This window comes from Castor canadensis, chromosome 6 (assembly GCF_047511655.1).
Source record: "Castor canadensis chromosome 6, mCasCan1.hap1v2, whole genome shotgun sequence".
Taxonomy (NCBI): domain Eukaryota; kingdom Metazoa; phylum Chordata; class Mammalia; order Rodentia; family Castoridae; genus Castor; species Castor canadensis.
Window position 1 is genome coordinate 26,987,176 of NC_133391.1, and position 21,641 is coordinate 27,008,816.

General features: G+C 40.8%; 1 protein-coding gene across 3 annotated transcripts in view; it reads right to left on the reverse strand.

Moving 5' to 3' along the window:
* Positions 1-9,116: 9,116 nt before the first annotated feature.
* The window catches only part of Ptpro (protein tyrosine phosphatase receptor type O), a 233,533-nt gene continuing 221,008 nt past the window's right edge, over positions 9,117-21,641 (reverse strand). For all 3 annotated transcript variants that reach the window (XM_074075999.1, XM_074075998.1, XM_074076000.1), the window contains 3 exons: positions 19,256-19,391; positions 13,851-13,971; positions 9,117-12,807 (listed from right to left, as the gene is read on the reverse strand). In XM_074075999.1, coding sequence (XP_073932100.1) covers positions 13,867-13,971; positions 19,256-19,391 — 241 coding nt within the window. In that variant the 3' untranslated portion in view covers positions 9,117-12,807; positions 13,851-13,866. The remainder of the gene's footprint in view (positions 12,808-13,850; positions 13,972-19,255; positions 19,392-21,641) is intronic.

Sequence of the window (21,641 nt, forward strand, 5' to 3'; positions counted from 1 at the left end):
CTTCAGATTGCAAAATTTCTGTTGATACTCTGGTTTTCCAGCTCTTTTTCTGTAATCTGTTTTTCAATTTATTGTTAAACCAATCCAGAAAAATTTTTGTTTTGATTATTTTATAAGTTCTAGAACTTACATTTAGTTCTTTTATATAGCCTCCATTTCTCTACTGATACTTTCTGTTACTTATTAAAATACTGTTTTCCTTTAATTCTTTTAATGTGCTTTATCTCTGTAATACATAAAGACAACTTTACAGACTTCGCCTGCTAAGTCCAACACTTGGGCCTTGTCACACTCAGTTTCTCTTTATTGTTCCCCACCCCATATGGGTCCTATTTTCTTTGTTTGTTTCTGTGCATATGTTATAATTTTATTGCATAGTTGACATTGTGAATGATATGCTATAGACATGAAAGAATATTTTACCATCCTCTGGAGAATGCTTACTCTTGTTCTAGTAGGCAGTTCAATGCTGGCTGAGCATGTTATACATATATAGGCTATTTTATGCTTTGTTTACATGGAAAACTCAGTGTACTTTTTCAAGATCTAACTTTATGGGACTTAATCTAAAAATTCTCTTTCCTCTTATCAGGGCTTGGGCTTGGTTTAGGACTATGTTTGTACTTGATAATAGTAATTCTTACTCTAGCATTGGGTCGTTAATTTTAAGATATGACCTCTGTGTGCTTTGGATGCACACCCAGGATATTTTGTATCCACATGGATTTCCAGGTTTGTTAAAAAATAACAAGACTCCTCATTTTTGCTTGGTTGGACCTCCAATGTCCTCCATCACAGATGCCTCTGGTAGACCTATTCTCAACCTTCTGTAATCCACTTTGGGTTTTGTTGCCCAACACCAAGGATTGATGGTAGAATCACTCACAGATTTCTGTAACCACTCTATGACAAACCCCTCCACTCTGGTTCTCTTCCTTTGAAATTCCAGCCACTTCTTGTGTCCTGAACTCTGACCTTTGCCTCCTGAGCTTAGTGGGCTACCTTGCTCTGCTTCGGTCCTAACATCATGTATTGAAGGTGGGTTGTTGTTCTTACCAGAGATCCAGTGAGTTTCCTTATCCCAAAGACTGTATCTACTTATAAAAAGTCATGTTCTGCTTATAAAAAGTAGCCAATTTTCTCCCTTTCCCTTTCTTTAATAGGCAGTGGATCATGGGAAGCTAATGGGAGAGGTACTCTAATCACTTAAAACTCTTCCTTTCATACTTTTCTCTAAGAAATTTTGTAGGAAGTTTTTTCTTTTATTTTGTTTTGCAGTACTGGGCTTGAACTCAGGGCCTACACCTAAAGCCACTCCATCAGCTCTTTTTTGTGATGGGTTTTTTAGAGATAGGGTCTCAAGAACTATTTGCCCAAAACACAACAAGGTGATTGGACTTTGATCACAAGATAAAAGTGAGAGCACACAAGGGAGATATGAGGATAGGTAAGACACCTAAAAAACTAGATAGCATTTGTTGCCCTCAATGCAGAGAAACTAAAGCAGATACCTTAAAAGCAACTGAGGCCAATAGGAGAAGGGGACCAGGAACTAGAGAAAAGGTTAGATCAAGAAGAATTAACCTAGAAGGTAACACACACGCACAGGAAATCAATGTGAGTCAATGCCCTGTATAGCTATCCTTATCTCAACCAGCAAAAACCCTTGTTCCTTCCTATTATTGCTTATACTCTCTCTACAACAAAATTAGAGATAAGGGCAAAATAGTTTCTGCCGGGTATCGAGGGGGTGGGGGAGAGGGAGGGGGCGGGGTGGATGGTAAGGGAGGGGGTGGGGGAGGGGGGAGAAATGACCCAAATATTGTATGCACATATGAATAAAAAAAACTATTTGCCCAGGCTGGTTTCAAACCGTGATCCTCCTGATCTCTGCCTCCTTAGTAGGTAGAATTATAGGCGTAAGCCACCAGTTCCCAACTTCTATTTTCTAACATTTAATTTATAGAGTTTGGTGGAGATTTCAGCAGGCTGGGTCGTCTCACTTTCTTCTCAAGGCATAAGGACGCTGGAACAATAATAGAAAGGTTGAGAGATTCAACAAGGGAATTTATGTGAAGACTGTTTCTGAATAGAAGAAAACAACGTTCATTCAATAAACATTTAGAGTCTACTTTAAAAATTGGATTTTCAAAGAGGAACCTTGATAGGTCTTTGCCATTAAGTAAGATACAACCTGAAAAATTGTTTTACATTTTACCCCTGCAGTGACTCTTGTCTCCTAGGGTGAAATTATTGGCTAAAACTAGCATTGCTGATTCCTCAGAGGCTCTAATTTTATGCTTGTGACATTTAGTTTTCCCAGAGGATATACCTTTAATATGTAGTATGAAAGATCTTTGTAGGGTTACATAAAGAGCCCCTTGGGGTGAATTGGAAGGGAAGATATTCATCATTTGTTCCACCTTTCTCTTGGGTATTCTTTTCCTTATTTAAAACAAACAAAACAAACCATAACATGCTCAGTAACCTGAGGTTGCTAGAGGTGACTGCTGGAGAAGGGCTGCAGTCCTAGAAATTCTGATACCCATTCCGGAATTTCAGATTATACTCATGTCTCTTTTTCTCCCATCCATTCTCTTTCCTGTATCTTGGTCCCCTTTCTCTTCTGCATCTCAATACCTACTTCCACATTACTTCACAGCCTCCTTTGCTTGCCTCTTTGATCTTTCCCATCCTCCCAGTTGATACCAGTGCTCTGGACTCAGATTTGTGGAAAATAAGCTTTTAAGAGGGTTGGGAGCCAGTGGATATGCTTAGCAAAAAGAGAAGCATCTTCTCTTTCTCTCATGTTCAAGTTTATCTCAGCACATGTGTTAAAGAAAGGTTAAAAATGAAAAAAACTAGCAAAATTCTGACAAATAGAATTACTAAGAACTACACAATTAGGCACTGAACAGAACTGAAGACATGTCTGTCAGGTGCTCTGAGAGAATTAGGGTTTTCAACCTGGATTTCTGTGTATGTTGAGACATTTTAACAGTTGAGATGTCTTTCAAAGGGCCTTTAGTGTGATGCTGTTAGGAGGTGGGCAATGAACCAGGACTTCTGCCAGGTCCAGATGGTCCTGGTCCAGGCTGATCCTATGGGCTCCTTCCTTCCTGACAGTAGTCCTGGGCACTTGGCCCAATCCTGCTCCTTTTGGGGGCTGCTCTATGTGGGAAAGACCTGAAATAACCTTTTCCCTCTTGCCTGCCTGTAGAGTACAATGTAATCTCCCCAGTTTCAATCATTCCTGCTACCTCCAAAAATGAACATACCACCATATGGGGTCTTTAAGTGTATAGAATATCTGGGAAACGCACACACACACACACACACACACACACACACACACACACACACACATGAAAAATTAAAATGCGTAGGTCTTCCAGTTTGTCCTATTTTACAGTTCCTTACTCTGAGCTGCTAAATCCTTCTGCCCTCTCATCTATTCTTAAGGAATGAGAAATGAGCTGAATTCTAACACATACACCCACATTAAAAATGAGGAAATTGAACCTGAGATAAGTTAAGTAGCTTGTAAAAGGTCACACAGTAAGTAGAACAACCAAATTTGGACTCAGCTCTCTTGGACTTCTAAATAGCATGCAAACATTCTTTTCTCTCAGATATCATAGGTTAGTATATTAAAAGTTCCTAAGTAAAAAAGGTATTTTTAAAAAATAAATTTTATGTAGTATACTGTTGTATAAAACAGGTGAAATCAGCTTCCCTGTTGGAAGCTGCAGAGAGGAGGCTCAGAGCCTCATTTGGAAATCACTGGTCCTGTAGATGAACATGAAGGTGCGGGTAGATGCCCATTGTTCCATGGCAACAGTTAAGACTAGGAAACACAGTTCTCAGCGTCAGCAGACATTTATATCTTCAGGCAGTGTCTGATGGTGACTATTTTCTTATTTTGTTTAGGAAGGAAAATGATTTTGGACACCCTCTTATAGTTCCACATTCATGCTTTGGGGTAGAAATTAGATAAGATACCAATAATATCAGAGCCAAAATTCACCAATCTTCTCCATGATAGCCAAGTTATTACCAAGAATAGATATATATTCTCTGTGAGAGACTCTGTGGCGTCTTTTATCCGGTAAGCAAAGCAAGGAGCGTCTTCCCCAGCCCCCAAGAGGCAGATAGTAAAAGGATGGATTAGCCTTGTATGAGTGAATGAGTAAATGCAGCAGAGCAATCAGACCCCAGGCTGGGCCAATTGCCAGGGGCTGTTCTCTAGCTCACAAAGTACAGCACGTTGGAAAGAAGTGAGGAGCATTTATAACAAGTGTCAAAACAGCATGAAGAAGTTAGTTTATTGCCTCATCTCCAAAACCAGTCTTATTATGGGGCAGAATTTAGATGTTTGGGCAATTCATCTTGCAGCAATAGAAGCTTAAGAATGAGGAACTGACTATGGGCATTTTATGCCTTGATGATGGAGCAGTGGATTTGCAGAATGTAAATTAAAACAGCTATCTGGAATCACCTGGATGCTTCTAACTTCTTTTAGCATTTGATCAGTGAGTTCCCCACACCCCTAGGGGACATGAATGACATGTATGTGCAGACAAGGCCTTGCCTCTCATAGGGTTGCCAGCTCAAGTTTGCCATCTGTTTGCCATCTTTTAGCAGGGGGGAGTTGTTACTGCAGTTCTAGGGAGAATGTGCTCATAGTAAATGTGCCATGGGCCTGGAATGGAGAGATTCAAGGGGCACATTCATCCTGTAGCCTTATGGATATCTTGGTGCTGGGAGGAGTAGGATGGTGTGGTGATCCAAATGTGCTGAGAGACAGAGCGAGAGTTGGGGGAAGGAGGGAAGAAAGAGAGGAAAGGAGAGAAAGAGAAAGAGAGAGAGAGAGACAGAGAGAGAGAGAGAGAGAGAGAGAGAGAATTCATATAGCTAAATGCTTGGCCAGACCATTGCACTGGCTAGTGCTTTACACTAACAATTTTAACTTTTGCCACAGTTCCAAAAAGTAGATCTTTCTCTCTCTCTCTTTTTTTTTTTTTTTTTTTTTTTGCAGGAGAGGACATCTAGGCTCGGATATACTGACTTGTGAAGGTCACACTGCTACTAAGCACCAGAGCCAGGACTCTGTGACTCTCATTATATTAATCTACATCCCCAAACCACCAGGCACCATGCCAGGGGTTTTACATTTAATCCTCCACACCCCCCCATGGACGAAGCTCTTTTGATTCCCATTAACAAACAAGGAAACTAGTTCACACAGGAATTATGTGACATTCATAAGTGGTGCCTGCCTATGCCAAGCCTCTTATTCCTAACCTGACCCAGGTACGCTTGCATATTAGAGTTTGGACAAATTGGATTCCTTGTCTTAGAAGTAGTGAGTTTTTTAGACATAGCTAAAAAGTTTTTTATTAGACATAATTCCAATGCAATGAATTTTCACAAATTGTCTGTACAGCTGCAAATTTCTGTACTAAATGTGAACCAGGCCCTGGCATGACTTTGCAGGGAACCCTGCCCATGTGGGTTGCATCTGCTGGACTAGGACACATACATTGCCTATAAAAATGCCAGTGGAGAACTGAAGTTCAAAGGCAGACCTGGGCAATCCCAGGTGCTTGTCTAGAAAAGCAGCTCTTGCACTGGCACCAAATGCCTACAACATATCTTATATTCTGACGTCTATGACTCTGAGAGTGTAGGGGGAGAGGGAATTCAGGTGCTGCCCTAGAGAAACTGAGCTAGCCTAGCTCAGGTAACAGCTTTAGTTGCTTTTATCAAATCTATTAATGAATTCCATGGAGATGGTGGGGTTTGGCTTGTACTGGAGAGTCCCTTAGTATGTAAGTTATTCCCAGGTATTGTCTTCATGCACATATGATCTTGTTTATATTTGAAGACTGTGCAATGGATTAAACACATCTCCCTCAAATTCATATGTTGAAATCCTAACCACAATGTGATCACTTAGGAGGTGGCTCCTTGGGAGATAATTATGTCATGAAGTTAGAACCCTCATAATGGGACTAGTGTCCTGATACAAGGGACCCCAGACAGATCACTCTTTTTATGCCAGGTGAGGATAAAACAGAAATTGTCAGTCCACAAGTCAGAAGTTGGCTTACCCTAGAACCAGACCACACTGGCACCCTGATCTCTGACTTCCAGCCTCCAGAACTGTGAGAAATGAATTTCCATTGTTCATAATTCACCCAGTATATGGCACTTTGTTATAGCAGCCTGAAGTGACCAAGACACCTATGAGGAGGCTCCCATCACTGTGTCATTTCATAAATTAGGCAAGGGAGTCACAGTTGGGAACAAGGACTTGGCCCAAGTCTCTCTCTACCCACAATTCCTTTTTATTTTTTAAATCCACTGTTCTCTGCTATACTGCTGGCTCTATTTTTCCTGTTCTGCTTTGCAAACTTGCTGGTTAAGTCACAATAAGATCTACCTTGGTTTGGGACAAAAAGGAACCTTCCAAAATCATTCTGTTCTATATTTATAAATGAGGTAGTGGTTGCAGCCAACTTTCCCTAGTTTAAACAGCACTTTAAACTTTATGGTGTTCATAAAACTAAACAAAATAAGTTTTTTGTGTCAGCTGGCTTTGAACTCCTATCCACAGCCCTGGCATTCACCAGAACAGACATAATGCAAAGATCTGGGTTGCCCTGAATCACCCCACTTGCAGACCTTATGGCTTCCTGTATGTTTGGGCTTTTATTGATGTGAAACCACAATGAGGTCCATTGTTAACAGCAATCCAGGACTCTGATTCAAAGCCAATAGCTAAAAAGTTCTAGTGGGTTTCCTAAGCTTTGACCTTGTTAATATGGCTCAGAAAACATGAACAACAAAAGATTAGGAGAGGTCTAACTTGGAGGAAAACCACTTCTGAAGAGGAATGCATATATTTCCATAAAAAGATTACCTATTAAATGAACCATCATTGCTTCTGTGGCCTTTTCTGTGGAGTTTCTGTTTTGCATTGTGGGTTAATGTTGCGTAGCTGTTTCATCTTTAAACTGCCTTCTGAGAATTTTACTAGGTAGTCAGACATCACTGTCCTGAAAAACTCCTATTTTAGCTGAGATTGAACACAGTTATAAAGGTTATGTCTTTATGCTGCCTCATGAATGAAAAACAGGTTGATTACTATAACTGACAATACCAGACTATCAGTGACTAAAGAACAAGAAGCTCTTCCTTGATGACATCATGGACCAAGGCAGGTATCCCTCCTCCAAGTGGTGATTTAGGAACCCAGGCTCCTGGTACCACCATCTCTGTTTTGGTGAGTAGGGAGGACTATATATATATGTGTGTGTGTGTGTGTATATATATATATATATATATATATATATATATATATATATATATATATATGTGTGTGTGTGTGTGTGTGTGTGTGTGTGTGTGTATATGTATATATAGAGAGAGAGAGAGAAAGAGAGAGAGAGAGAGAGAGAGAGAGACAGAGAGAGAAAGAGAATTTGAACAATTATTATGGCTCAGGGGCCAGGAAGCACACTTTCTGTCGATCAGAACTCATCCACACTGCAACAGGGTTGGTAAGTATAGATCCAATATGCATTCTTACATTTGCAGTAACAGTAAATCCATTGGATTCTAGAGCAATGCATGAACCAGAGCTGTCTGTGGTGACTTGGAAAGAAATTTTCTCTTTTGCCATGAAGAAAAGTTACAGAGGGAGTGTGTTGGAGGAGTGGTCACCCACTTGGGCCTCAGCAACCATTGTGCATTGGTGTTTTATGAATGCTTGGTGAGTGCAGAAATGAATGTGCCATTAGTAATGTTTAATGTGACTCTACAGTCTTTAAGACTTTAATGTAACAGTATAGTCTTTTCTGACCTTTCCAGAAAAATAACCCCCTGTTCTTTTCTTGAACCTACATTGGATGCTTTGTGCTTCTATCATGGCATCTGAGACACCTTGTCTTTTTAACTTGTGACTTTCTCTATTAGAATGTACATTCCTTGTCCTATCCATCATAGCCACAGCCCCTTTCACAGTGTCTGCCATGAGCTTTTCAGCAAATAAATGCTTTTCTTAAGGAATTAGAAATATACTAGCTTTCAAATTGAAAGGTTGCCCTCTATATCAAATATATTAACCGGAGAGGAAACTACTAATTCTACTATATATAATTCTATTAAATAATACTGATTCTATTCTATTCTATTACTCTTTGTGATAAGCATGATGTACTGAGGGGAAATAGTCTTGGGGCTAGACAGAGCTGGGTCAGAATCCCACCTCTGCCACCTGTAACCCAGTACTATTGTAATTTGACCTACACTGCCTCTCAATTGTTTTCAGTCTAGAAAATGGCATTCTTACCTCATGATGCCATTTTGAAGTTAAGAGAAAAATGATATAAATGTGTTGGACTTGCCTGGGAGTCAGGTCACCTTTGCTGCCTATGAGAGAAGCTGGAGCTCTCTTCAAAGCAGCCATGACACGCATGTAGCACCTACCCTACTGCTAAGTGGGGAAGTAGGCTTGGGCTTCAATCCTAGGCCCATGAGAGGAATGGACTCATCCATTCTCAATGCCAGGAAGGTTCTTAGGTGTGTAAATAAAAAGAGGAAACGCACTCTGAAAAATGAAGGGATGAACTGTTTTCTGAGACAGCAATTCCACATACTAGAAGTGTTCAGGAGAAAACAATTTGCCCCTGCCAGGGATATGTGTGGTTGAAAGTCCTGCTCTGAGAAGAAGAGTAGGACTAGCTTGGTTATTCTTCAGAGGGACTGTGTCAGGGTTTCTGCTGCATGGTAGTCATAAAAGCAGTGAGTACTTGCATTCTGTCATGATTGCTATTGGGAAAGCTTCTCATTATGTTGGTTGGTGGGTATGTCCACAAGACATTTTGACAAAGTTTTGGAAGACAGTATTGGGAGAGACTTAACCAATGCTTTCCTGATCCCTTCAACAACAAAACTCTGATTCTTAACCTATTTTTAAAATCTAGCACATTGCTCCATTTGCACTTACCATGGTGGCTAATGTATTGGAAGTGGTCAAGAAATCTTCCATTGGTTGATTGATTGAGTCCCTCAACCTAATTGTACAAACATTCGTTGAATGAATGACTGAGTGAGTAAATTTCTCTTTACTGCAGGTTTAACAACTCCAGTTCTCCCAATTTTTGTTACCATGATCTGTTGTCCTTCCACTTTACTAATGGCTCTGGTGATCCTGCATGGACCTCCTTTAGTACGTTAATGTCAGCTTACACCCCATCTTCAGTCAAGTGACTCACCAGGGTAAAGCCTTGCAATAAGCACCAACTGAAACAGGAAACAAAAGTCCTCCTGTTGTGCAAGGCCAGAGGTCAAGATGTCCTTCCTGGAATTTCTTCAAATGCATCCAGGCGGGGCTGTTGAAGACGGGGGTAGATGTTTGCAGTTTTGTTATGCTCTTCTGCACCATAACCCCTTTGGCCATGGTGAATGTCATACACACTCATAGGCATGGTTCTTGGATTCCATCCCCATGCCAAATGCCAGCCTGGAGATCTGTAATCCAGGACACGAGCCAGCTATTTGAAGCACATTGCACCAGACATTTCCTGAGATGTAAAGGAAGGCCTCCTTGCTAGAAAGCAAAAGAATTCTGGCTCTCAGAGATTTGGCTCAGTAACTTTAACTACTTGGCTATGAGCCAGTCCTCCAGCAAGCAGCTATCATGTGACCTGCAAAAAATTCAGGCCCAAAAGCTTGTAGCTACTGCTTTTCCCACGGACACCACAGCTTCCTTTGAGAGATATGTCACAGGTTGGGGTCAGGGACAGTTTTTAAGAGAGACATAAAACCTGACACAAAAGGCTAGCAGAATGGCTCAAGTGGTAAGAGTAACTGCTTATTAAGTGCGAGGCCCTGGGTTCAAACGCCGGTGCCACCAAACAGCAACAACCTGACATTAAAAACATCTCAGGGATTGGAGGTGTGGCTCAAGTAGAAAAACACCTGCTTTGCAAGTGCAAAGCCCTGATTTCAAACCCAGTACCATCAAATTAAAATAAAATAAAAATCTGAGTAGCTTTCTTCATTTTGGGAGAATACTGTCCAAAAAAAGGTTGTCATTCATCACTATATTTTTCTTTTCAAGCCAAATAAAATTACACAATGTATATTGAATTGGTTAAAAATCATAAATTAGATCTTACTGGTAATTTCTCAATTAATACATTAATTGTCTTTTCCAGCCAAATTATTTGATGTCAAAAGTATACACTAGAAGACAAACATTTTGTAATTCTACAGTCTTTGGTGCTTTCTGGTGTCATACAGGCTATTATGAAATGCATGTGGTAGTGCTTCTCTGCTCATTCAGTACAAAGCACTATTCAAATGATTTTTTTAAAACCTAATTAATAATTCAGACTCCCTGGAATCGTCTCTCCTGAATGCTAAAGTTGGTTCCCGGGGTGGAAACAGAGCTGATTAGAGTGGCTTTAGGGTTCATGAGAGAACAAGATACAAAGCACCTTTGGATGAATTATCATATTGGATACTCCTTACACCTACAAAATATGATGTTATTCCCAGGTCATTCCACAGTTTATTAACTGAAACTCAGCAGAGATAAGTTCCGAAGTCATTGTCAGAATTAGAATCCATGCCTTTTGCTAGATGGATGCCTTTCCCACCAGGGACTCTACAGAGTGATGACAGAAGAGACCATGAATGACAATTTAGGGACATGCTTCTTTGTGACCTTCCTGTGGGCTCAACTCTGAGTCTTTGTCTAGACTCCTTTTCTCTTTTGGAGAAATTGATCTGGCATTATTTGATCCCTATTGTGAGGGGTGGCCAAGAAAAACATGAAATATTTAAGAAGTGCTTTGTTTCACAGGAAGTCATGTTCCAAGTCACAAATCTGCAAGAATCTTTGTGGCAGTGTGGGAAATATATGTCAGCTTACCCACTCATCACTCCAGCTCTTCCAATGTCACACATTTCACTCCTGACCTGTCTATGTGCGAGAATCTAAGAATGTCATACATGAACTTGCCACCTTTCTTTACTTTTGTTGTTCCTGAGACTGCCATGATGTGTTATTAAAATGTCCAAGAGAGAATTAAAGGAGTAGGGTGAGAAGAGGCAGAGGGAATCAAGAAACAGAGCAAAGGAGGTAAATAAAAACTGACAATTCCTGAGGAGCCCAAGCTGTTAAACTGTGGGGTGCAGATCCTCTGTTGTTCTCCCTGCAATGTGAAAGTGAGACTTGCTGGCTAGATCTTGCAAGCACCTTTGCCAAGGTCGACTGTGGCCAAACCTTCTCAGTGACAAGAGTCAGTGGGGTGCAAAGCTGTTCATTTGGTATCCTTTACCTTCACTGAGGTCATGGCTGAAATATTAAGCTGATCCTAGATCCTACATACATGGTTTCATGAAGCTGATTTGGCAGGGATAGAAGCCAGGGGAAGGGGCAGGATCAGACACAGGGAGAGGCGTGAAGCCTCCTGGGGGCACACACAGGCAGACTCACATAGCCACATTGCCACAGTGAAGCAGCCAGCTTGTTTACTTTCAACTCAGAATGTTTTCCTTTGTATGTCCTTACCATCACCTCTTACTTTTCAGGAAATGGCACAAAGTAACAGTTTTCACAATGCCATCAATGTCCATTTTGACAGTATTCATGTCACAATACACAGTCATGTACTGTAATTATACAAAATCCAAAGAATAAAATGCCACTAGTTACACAGGTTAAAATGAAACTGACAACGCAAAATAAAACAAAGAAATCTCTGTCGGAATCCATAGAGACACTTGACAGTGTTACAAAAGGATGTAGTCAAACAATTGTCCTAGCATGCCGAAATTCATTGCCATGACGTCATAAATTCCCAGCTCTTTGGGGGCAGGGGGAGGAAAGTGAGTTTTCACAGCTGATGGTTCTGAGAAACAGCTCTTACGTGTATGCAGGTCAACAGAAAAAGAAATGTAAAGTGTAGGCACCAAGATTGCTCAGACAGCAACAGCATTTAGAGTCAGATTTGAAACTGTTCTGAACTAGATCTAGGTTCTTGAAAAGGAATCTGGACAGTGACATTAGTCCAAAAGGGCCAAGGGAAAAGCACTCAACTGTTAATAAGCAATAAAACCATCAAGAACTAGAACAATTAAGACAAATATTTTTTCTACTCTATTTTGAAGTTGAAGTACAGGTTTTCATATTTGGAATAGGAAAAGACACGTGCTTAATCTGTGGGGTCAAGAGGGAGAGAGAACCTCTCTCTCTTCCCTATCTACCCACCCCATTCCTGATCCCATATTTTCAAGGTTGGAGTATAGATCTTGGAAGTAGAATTACTATTTCCTTGTGTGTGGCCATGCCTCTTAAATAATGAGGTATAATTTAATGTTAACAATGCCTGTTCTTTCCTGGGCTGTGGAGTTGATTAATAGTGTGGGTAGAGAATGATTCAACTTTCTGATAAAATCTTACACATACAAAAATTATTGCACTTAAAAAAAAAAAAAAAACAACTCAGCCCAACCAGCAAAGGGCCAACTATAGTCTTCGAAGTCTTGTACTTCCTACCCTTTGCAGACCTTTCTGGTGTTCTGTTGAATTTGGTCCATCAAATGTCCAGAAGTGAAAGAGTCCAAAAGACACTGCAGGCTCTTTAAGGCTAAGGATCCCCAGTGCTCCTATGAGATAAATTACCTCCTTGGCCACATAATACAGAGCAAGGGCTCATTTTAGCAAAATAACTGGCATCTCCCCAAAAACATCTGGAAGCAAGGTAGGATGGGTGCATATCACATCCTCTCCTGTGAATGAGAGAGAGACAGTCAGCAGCCTGGGGATCAGCAGGATCCTCCCCACCCTACCACTGGCTCTGATCACACTCAACCCCAGAACCCATGTGGGCATGAATTTATTTGGGCATCTTTAGATCTGTGTGACCCCTCCTTTCTGTGGGTCTGAACATCTATTTCTCCACCTGCAAATCTGTCTTTGTCTTTCTTCTACAAATTTGTCTCTGTCTTTCCTTATTCTTATCCTTCCTGCCCACTCATGCTGCTTTTTCTTGGTGGTTGTAGAGCAACAATGGATGCTAATCCTGCTATCGGATTAGTAATGCCATGCTAATCTTGTCCTGTTACTACTGACTCATATACTTCCTATCCTTTCATATTTCTCCCACAGTGTACCACTGTCCTCTGCCACTCTATCAGTGGCTCTCCAACCCCAGGATATTCAGACACTGTACTCTATCACTGAGCTAAATAACCAGCCTACTTGTTACGTCAAACAAGATCACTCCCATCTCCAAAATCTGATCTCGTAGTCACTAATATTTTCATGACGCTCTCAAGTATCATTCACACAATGTGTGAGATCAAGGCATTTCTAGAGTCCACTAAACTGAGGCTCTGCTCTCAAATTGCTTTTCTTTCTTGGCGTGTCCACTCCAGTTCACCTCTGCTTTGTAACCCATGTCATTCAAAACAGTATTTGCACAAATATCTAGGGAGATGGAGTTGAATGGTAGCATCCCTATACTGTAGGCACAGATGTGATATCAGAATGACTTAAGGTTCTGGGTAGAGGGAATGGAGGAAAAATGGTGAGTGCGAAAGCTCCTCCTTCTTGCTACCATCAACCAGTGCACTGGAACTTAGAGATCCACTATGGTATTTGTAGACACAAATACCATCCTTGCGACCATCCTTGTGAGGCCAAAAGGTGGAGAGAATGATGAGTGTGAATCAGAGTCGATACAATGGTTACTTCTGCCTTTTGTCCCGTCCCATCACATCCCCTCCCCCTGTTTAACACAGAGCACCATGGAGGGCTCTTCTCAACTTACTGCTCCAGATTCAGAACTAGGACTTGCTAACGTTCTCGTATATGACGTCACTGATGCAGAACTGCTGCTTCTTCTTCATCCACATCAGCTGAACACACTGATGGATAAAAATGTACTGCTCCTGGGGCAAAAGACAAAATCAGGTCTCAGACCGAGATGTATTTGTGTAGATATATGCAAAGATAAAATATTTTAGTATGACGATACTTTTGTCATCAGGATCTAATGTAAAAGGAAGCCATTTTCATTCTTTACAGAGACTGTTCTCTAACTAAAAATCCAAGGGAATCAGCTGTAAAGGTATTTTATTAATAGTGTTACTTAGAACCTCATTATCTGTATTTTATTGGTGGTACTGGGGTTGGAATTCAGAGCCTTGCACTTTGTTAGGCAGGTGCTCTACCACTTGAGCCATGCCCCAGCCCTTTCTGATTTATTTTTAAGATAGGGTCTCATGTTTATGCCCAGCCAGCCTAGACTGAGATCTTCCTATTTAGGCTCCCCATGTAGTTCAGGTGACAGGCATGGGCCACCTTCATGAATTAAGATAGTAAGATAGAGTCTCACTAACATTTGCACAGGCTGGCCTGGAACCACGATCCTCCCAATCTCAGCTTCTCAAGTAGGTAGGATTATAGGGCCTAGCCTCATTACTTTTTCTTAATATAGCAGAATGTTTCTTTCTCCCCAGGTTTATTGAAGTATAACAAATAAAAATGTATGTGTTTAAAGTATACAATGTGTTGATTTGATATACATTATGAGATGATTGTCACAAACTAATTACCACACACATCACCTCACACAATTACCTTTTTGTTAATGATGATAACCCTTCAGATCTACTCTCTTAGCAAGTTTCAAGTACAAAATGCAACACTATCAACTATGGTTGCCATGAAGTATGTTAGGTCACCATTTCATGATGCCAAAGGAAATGATGATTCAACTGATAATTCATGGGACTCTTTCGGAAAACAAAATAGCGAACTACCTCACCACACATGGAAATAAATCCTAGGAAGTTTAAGAAATTAAAACAACACAAATATAGTTTAGTTGGTGCAGGTGGCTCATGCCTATAGTTCTAGCTACTCAGGAGGCAGAGATCAGGAGGATCTCAGTTCAAAGCCAGCCTGGAGAAATAGTTCGCTAGATCCTGTCTCAAACAACCCTTCACTAAAAAGGGCTGGTGGAGTGGTTCAAGGTGTAGGTCCTGTGTTCAAGTCCCAGCATGGCAAAAAAAACCCCAAAACCCAATATATATACATATATGTTAATTCCTCTCTGTTTACCTTAGGAAAGCAATTTCCAAACTTAAAGCAATGGAATAAGTTACAAATAAAATTCAAATTATTATATACCAAAATAAATGATCAAAAGAATAAAAGTAAAGGGCAAACCAGAAATTAGAAGGGAAAATATTTTCCCAAGTTATGAGGAAATGTCAATATCTTTACTTTCGTTGAAAAGTCAATCAAATCAGCAACACATGCAAATACATAAATGTAGTACAATTCCTGGAAGACACGTGAGGACGATCCATTTTATTGCTAATGCCTGGCAGTTTACACTTATTTAGTGATTTTTTTAAATAAACAAAGTAAATATTAAAGTATATGCAAAAATGACTAAGCAATAAAAATATAAATTGCAACAGTTATTTTCATCTAAGAATGCGGTAAAGTTAGGGAGAGAAAAAGTAGCATTCAATGGTGACCTGACTTTGTTGACACAGTCATTATTACTTATTGGTGGTGTAGGTACCATTAATACATGGTGAGGACACAGATAATAGTGAAAAGTTGATAAGAATCCAACTTAATGTTCTATAAAAAAAGAGAACGGGTCAAGTAAGCAATGATGTATCCATAATGAAGTATTAGCGCTCAAAATCAGATTTCTAGAGCTTTAGGCATTTGTGATATACAGTATGCATAGTAAAATGCTAAGTGAAAAATCACTCTGTAAAAATACATACATATGTATAGCACATGAGCTCAATTTTGTAAAAGTTAAACTTGAATGAAAGCTGAAATGAAATGAACAAAACTATTAATATTTGTTGCTTTTGTGCCATAACATAAATGTAATTTTGTGGATTTTTTCCTTTTTCTATATAAGATGCACTATTAGATATAACCTTGGGCATGGTGGTGCAGGTCTGCAATCCCAGCACTCAGGAGGCTGAGGCAGGAGGATCATGAGTTCAAGGCCAGCTTGGGCTACAGAGTGAGACCCTGTCTTTAAAAGTAAGCAAACAAACAAAAAAAGATGTTTGCAGGATTTTAAGAAGAAGCTTGTCTAGCAGCTGTTTTCAAAGATAAAAGCAACACTGCAAACCCCACTGGCTTGGAGCCTCATCTGCTCCATATTTTTCAGCAACCCTTAGAGAAAATATATTCCCTTTTGATGCCAGAGCATCGCATCAGTAACTGAGTCACCATTTGTGGTTCTCACACGTCGCTCTGGTGTTTCTGGTGTTATGCCAACATTGGGAATAGAGAAAACTCCGGCCTGAGCTCTCACCCCGTAACTGCCCAGAGGCCAAACTTTGTGTCAAAAAAAAGACTAAAGGAAAAGCAAATAAAAGACTATTTATGGACACATCTCAAGTGTCCCTGAGAAGTCCAAGCTGCCCATAGGGAGGACAGTCTGCAAAAAGCAAAGCCCTAACTGACCTCTAGGGAGGGGCCATTAGAGGAAAACCAAACAAAATATTTGGTAACAGTAGAAGACAGACAAATGCCGTCCTCAGTAACCTTTATAGTTTCAAAGCACTTGTTTGGAGCCTATCATTTTACATAATGTATATCTGCAGTAATTTGTGAAAATTGTCATGCACATTTTAGAGATAACTCTAAATCTGTAGAGGTGACATGATTAGTTTAGCACTAAAGCTGAGATTCGGGCCTTCTCCCAAGTTCTGGCTTTCCTCCTGTCTGTCCCTGTACTGGTAAGGGAGAAGCCCTTGCAGTTCATGTGGTCAGGTGAAGTGCATGCAGCATGTGACAATGACCCTGACAGATGCCCCTGAGGACATAGTTGACTAAATCAGTCACTGTGGGCATTTTTCAGAGAGAGTGAAGTCATGGAGTCAAGGTGACAGGTGGTGTAAGGGAAGGTTGGAATATTAGAAAGCACAGATGGGAAGAAAGGAGGTATTCATTTCATGGGTTGATTTCAATACTTAGGCAGAATTCAACTGGAGACTGATTCTGTCCTGTTGAAAACCATCCATGATTGACAAATGAGAAAAGAATCATTTTTAAAGCTTGTTCTTTACTTATTAAAAGTAAAACTAGAAAGCAGCATGTGAATAGGCTGAAAAACAACCATAGATAAATTTGTCTGAATTCCAAAATCAGTTTGAACCATTGTAGACCAGAGAAAAGCAAAGGTAAATGAACAAGAAGATGTTCTAGACATAACTAACAAAGCAGACTCAAATGCATAACTGGACCCTGAAAATATCCACTGCAAAATCCCTAGGCAACTCAAAGGTAAAGCCAGAGCAGCTGGGAAAAGTAGCAACCTGAGAGATCTCTGCCCCCTTTGCTGACTTTGAATTTCCAGAGGGAAGTTCAAAGCAGGAATGTCATACTAGTAAAAGACTGTTTTTGTGGAGAGGTCAACCTGAAATGCTGCTATAACCAAGGACAACTAAAATTTGGGTTAAGAAAGAGAGAAAAACAAAACATATTCTTGGTTTTCCAGAAAGCCACATTGTGGTTGCTCAGGTTTTGTGTTGTTACCACATTCGAGGACAAATAATAGGGTTGAAAATAGGATGGAGGGTCTGCTGCGTGAAGGTGGTTTTTAAAAAGGGATTAAGGTTCTGTGGTTGGAAAAGTCAAGAACAAACAGACTATAATCAAAGTCTATGAAGCTGTAAGAGGTATAAATTAAATGAATGGGGCAGACAAGTCATTAAATACAAGATATTAAAAATGAGGATAAGCCCTTGAGGATTTTACATATATATGGGGAGTTTTATCACATATTAGGATGTAAATTTATGGAAATAAGTGTTAAAAAATTGGCTTCCATTTAACCACCAGGTGGTGGGCTTCTTTGGGAAGTATGACATTTTAAGTTTATGGTAAAAAGTTGATGCGCATGTCTCCACAACTGTAAATCAGAAGACCCCACGATCGAGACTGCATGGGCGCAAGGAAGTGAAGAAACAGATGAACGACTGGCTTCTTAATTAGCCATGAAACTTTGAATATGAATGGGTCACTCTTTCCAAACTAGTAGGATCTCGATGTCGCTCAGAAATAAACACATTGGAAGGGCTGTGCCAAGCCTTGCTCAAATGGGATTGGGTAGATAGCAGGAAAGAAAAGCGAAAAGGGTGAGAAAAAACAAAACCACTTGAGTTTTTCTGGAGGGTGAGAAAAGGAGGAAGAGGAGGAACAAAAAAGGGGAAAGGAGAAACCCAGAGTTGGAGACAGCAGCCATTATCCCAGGCTTTTGAGTTGTACTGCCATCTAGTGGTGATAGGTGGAAAAAGCATGAGGAAGACCAGGACCTTTAAAAAATGTCTTGGTAAAGAGAGTCAGGCCAGGCTGTGTTCTATTCCACAAGCGTTCCTCCCACACACACTCCTGCAGGAAAGAAGTATTGTGTGTCTGATGTTGTGAGAACGGCTGGGTGATTCGGATTATGAGGCAGCAATTGTACTTGGGGGTTTTTGCGCCCAGAGGCAGTGTGATGCTGCCTCCTGGAGCACATGGGGCTGTCCTCCAGCCCCAGTGCATTCCAAGACCTCAAGGGAAAGAAGAACCTGAGAGAAGAGGAGGCAGAGAGAGCCCCTCACACTGATGGCTGTGCTGAGGATGGACCACGCACGTGATTAAAATAATACATGCATTCACTTAGATTAAAGGATCGGGAGATTGGGTGATACTGGTTGAGGCTGGAGATCCTTACAAGCATGAGACAGAAAGTACAAATTCAATTTATGGTAATCATCAAAAGTGAATTGGGACATGGAGGAAAAACTAATGACAAGCCAATCAGTGCAACACTTCAAATATAAATTAAATCACATGTGTCATACAGTCTCCATCTGAGGGTATCTTCCCAGATTGGCTTCAAGTAAGTCTCATTCTGCTTGAAGAGGATGGACTCTATTGCAGACACCATGTGCTCAGGTTGACTAAAGGGCAAATGACACCATTCTTCGTGTAGTTGTTACACACAAAACTGATTGCTAGAGGCTCACGTCTACCTTTAGACATTCCTGCATCTGTACCTGCAGTAGCTGTTAGTATGCAATAAGAAAATGGGAAAGGTAGAAGCAAAACAAAGTTTGAGGTAACTGTTTTGAAACATGAGTTTGAATAACAGGAATGTGTTTGATGAAGGGCAAATTTTAAAATACATTATTACGTTCCTACCTCTGTCTGTACCATGGACATCCGGTATGACCTCATTTCTGACACCAGCCCTAAGATGTCCACAAATTCGTGATCCCGAATGTGCTGCAAGAGTCTGTCCAAAGCAATGAAGGTTCCTGTCCGTCCCACGCCCGCACTGCAAAAGAAGATCCAGAATGCATACTATTTGGACAGTGCATATTATTTCACTGTGGAAAATAAACTGAAGAGTTCTGAAAACTATGGGTGGCACCATTGTAAAACAGAAGACTAAACTCCTGACAGTGTGTTTTATTTAACTGAGTTTTAAGTATTCAGTTGTGGTCAGTGTCCTTTGTTTTGTTTTGGGTGGTACTGGGGCTTTAACTCAGGGCCTTATGCTGCTAGGCAGGCACTGTATCACTTGAGCTATGCCTCCAGCCCTTTTAGCTGTAGTTATTTTTCAGACAAGGTCTTGCTTTTTGCCTGGGGCTGTCTGGATCAAAATCTTCCTAACTCTGCCTCCCAAGTAGCTCAGATGACAAGCACATACCACAACACTTAGCTTGTTAGTTGAGATGGGGGTCTTGATAATGTTTTTTTTAGGGCTGTTCTCAAATTGCAATCCTCCAGATCTCTGCCTCCTGGGTAGCTGAGATTATAGGTTTGAGCTACTATACCAGGCCTCCAGCTCAAAAGTCTAGTTGACATTCCCACAGCTTAATATCAGTTCTGGGGCCATATTGATGTCTCATGCAGTCTCCAAATCCCAGGGCTCAGAGCGTGGTAGAAGTGGACTGACATGGCCAAATCATCTGTCCACTACAGTCCCTGGTTCTTCATGTTCAAGCCACCTCTTCCAATCACTCATAGCTCAAAGAGTGAACAGGTTCTAAACTCTGAATTGTAATGATAGAAAAGAGAAAGGTGAAGCCAATTTAGAGATGGAATTTGCTAGGAGAAAACTCCAGTACTGAAAGTCTTGAATTTAGAGCCTCATTTGCTTATCCTATTAAACAGTTCTTCACTCCAGGGACTTTTCAGATAAAAAAATCTACACTGAGCAGCACCTGTGACGTACATCCAGAGCTGTGCTTGCCAGCAACAGGGTGTGACTTTGACCCCATAGGGAGCAGCTATATTCTCAGCTCTTGAAAAGAACCATTTTGAGAATAATCTCAACTGTGAAAGCCAGCTGTTAAACTGTGAGAGTCTCGGTGGGCTAACACCACACACCCACACTACACACAGACAAACATAGATACACACACCACACACACACTCACAGAGACACACACTACACAGACACACATAGATACACACGCCACACATACACAGACATGCATACAGAGGGACACACACACAGAGACACACACCACACAGACACACACAGACACAGACACACACACCACACACACACCAGACACACACAGACACACAGACATAGATACACATACAGACACACACCACACAGACACACCACACACAGACTCATGCCACACACATATACCACACATAGAAACACACACCACACAGACACAAACCACACACCTACTACATACCACACACACACACACATCACATATACACAGACACACACACACAGAGACACACATTACACAGACACACACACCGCACACAAAGACACACACTCATCACACATCACATATACACAGACACATACACATAGATACACACAGACACAAACATATACAGAGACACACACCACACACACACACAGACACACACAAACATACACACACAGACACACACACACCACAGCACTGCTACTCTAATTCACAAAGGACAAGGTCCCAGACCTGGGTTACACACTTACTGGTCAGGCTGTCACAGTTTCTAAAACTTCCCTCAACATCTTCATACCAGTTCCATCTCTTCAGTGCACTCAGAAGTATTTATGTCTCCTAATTCTTTTTCTTGTTAATCAAATTCTTACGTTTTTACCTCACATTAATATCATTTTTATAGTGATCTCGAGATTTATTTAGTTTTTTTAATCTAACTTTTTTGGGGCAGTACTGGGCTTTGAACTCATGGCCTTGAATTTGCTAGGCAGGTGCTCTACCACTTGAGCCACATCTCCAGCCTTTTGGCTTTCAGGTTATTTTTCAGATAGAGTTTTGCATTTTTGTCCTGGCAATCTCAGACCTCGATCCTCCTACCTATGTCCTCCCATGTAGCTGGGATGACAGGCGCACACTACCACACCCACCTTGTTTGTTGGAAAGGCATCTTGCTAACTTTTTGACTGAGCTGGACTTGAACCACGATACTCTGGATCTCCACCTCCCAAGAGCTGGGATTATAGGCATGAGCCACCATGCACAGTCCCTGAATTTTATTTTAAATGAATTTATAAAAGTCTAAAACCACTCACTTATTTCACCTCTGACTTCCATGGCAAGTG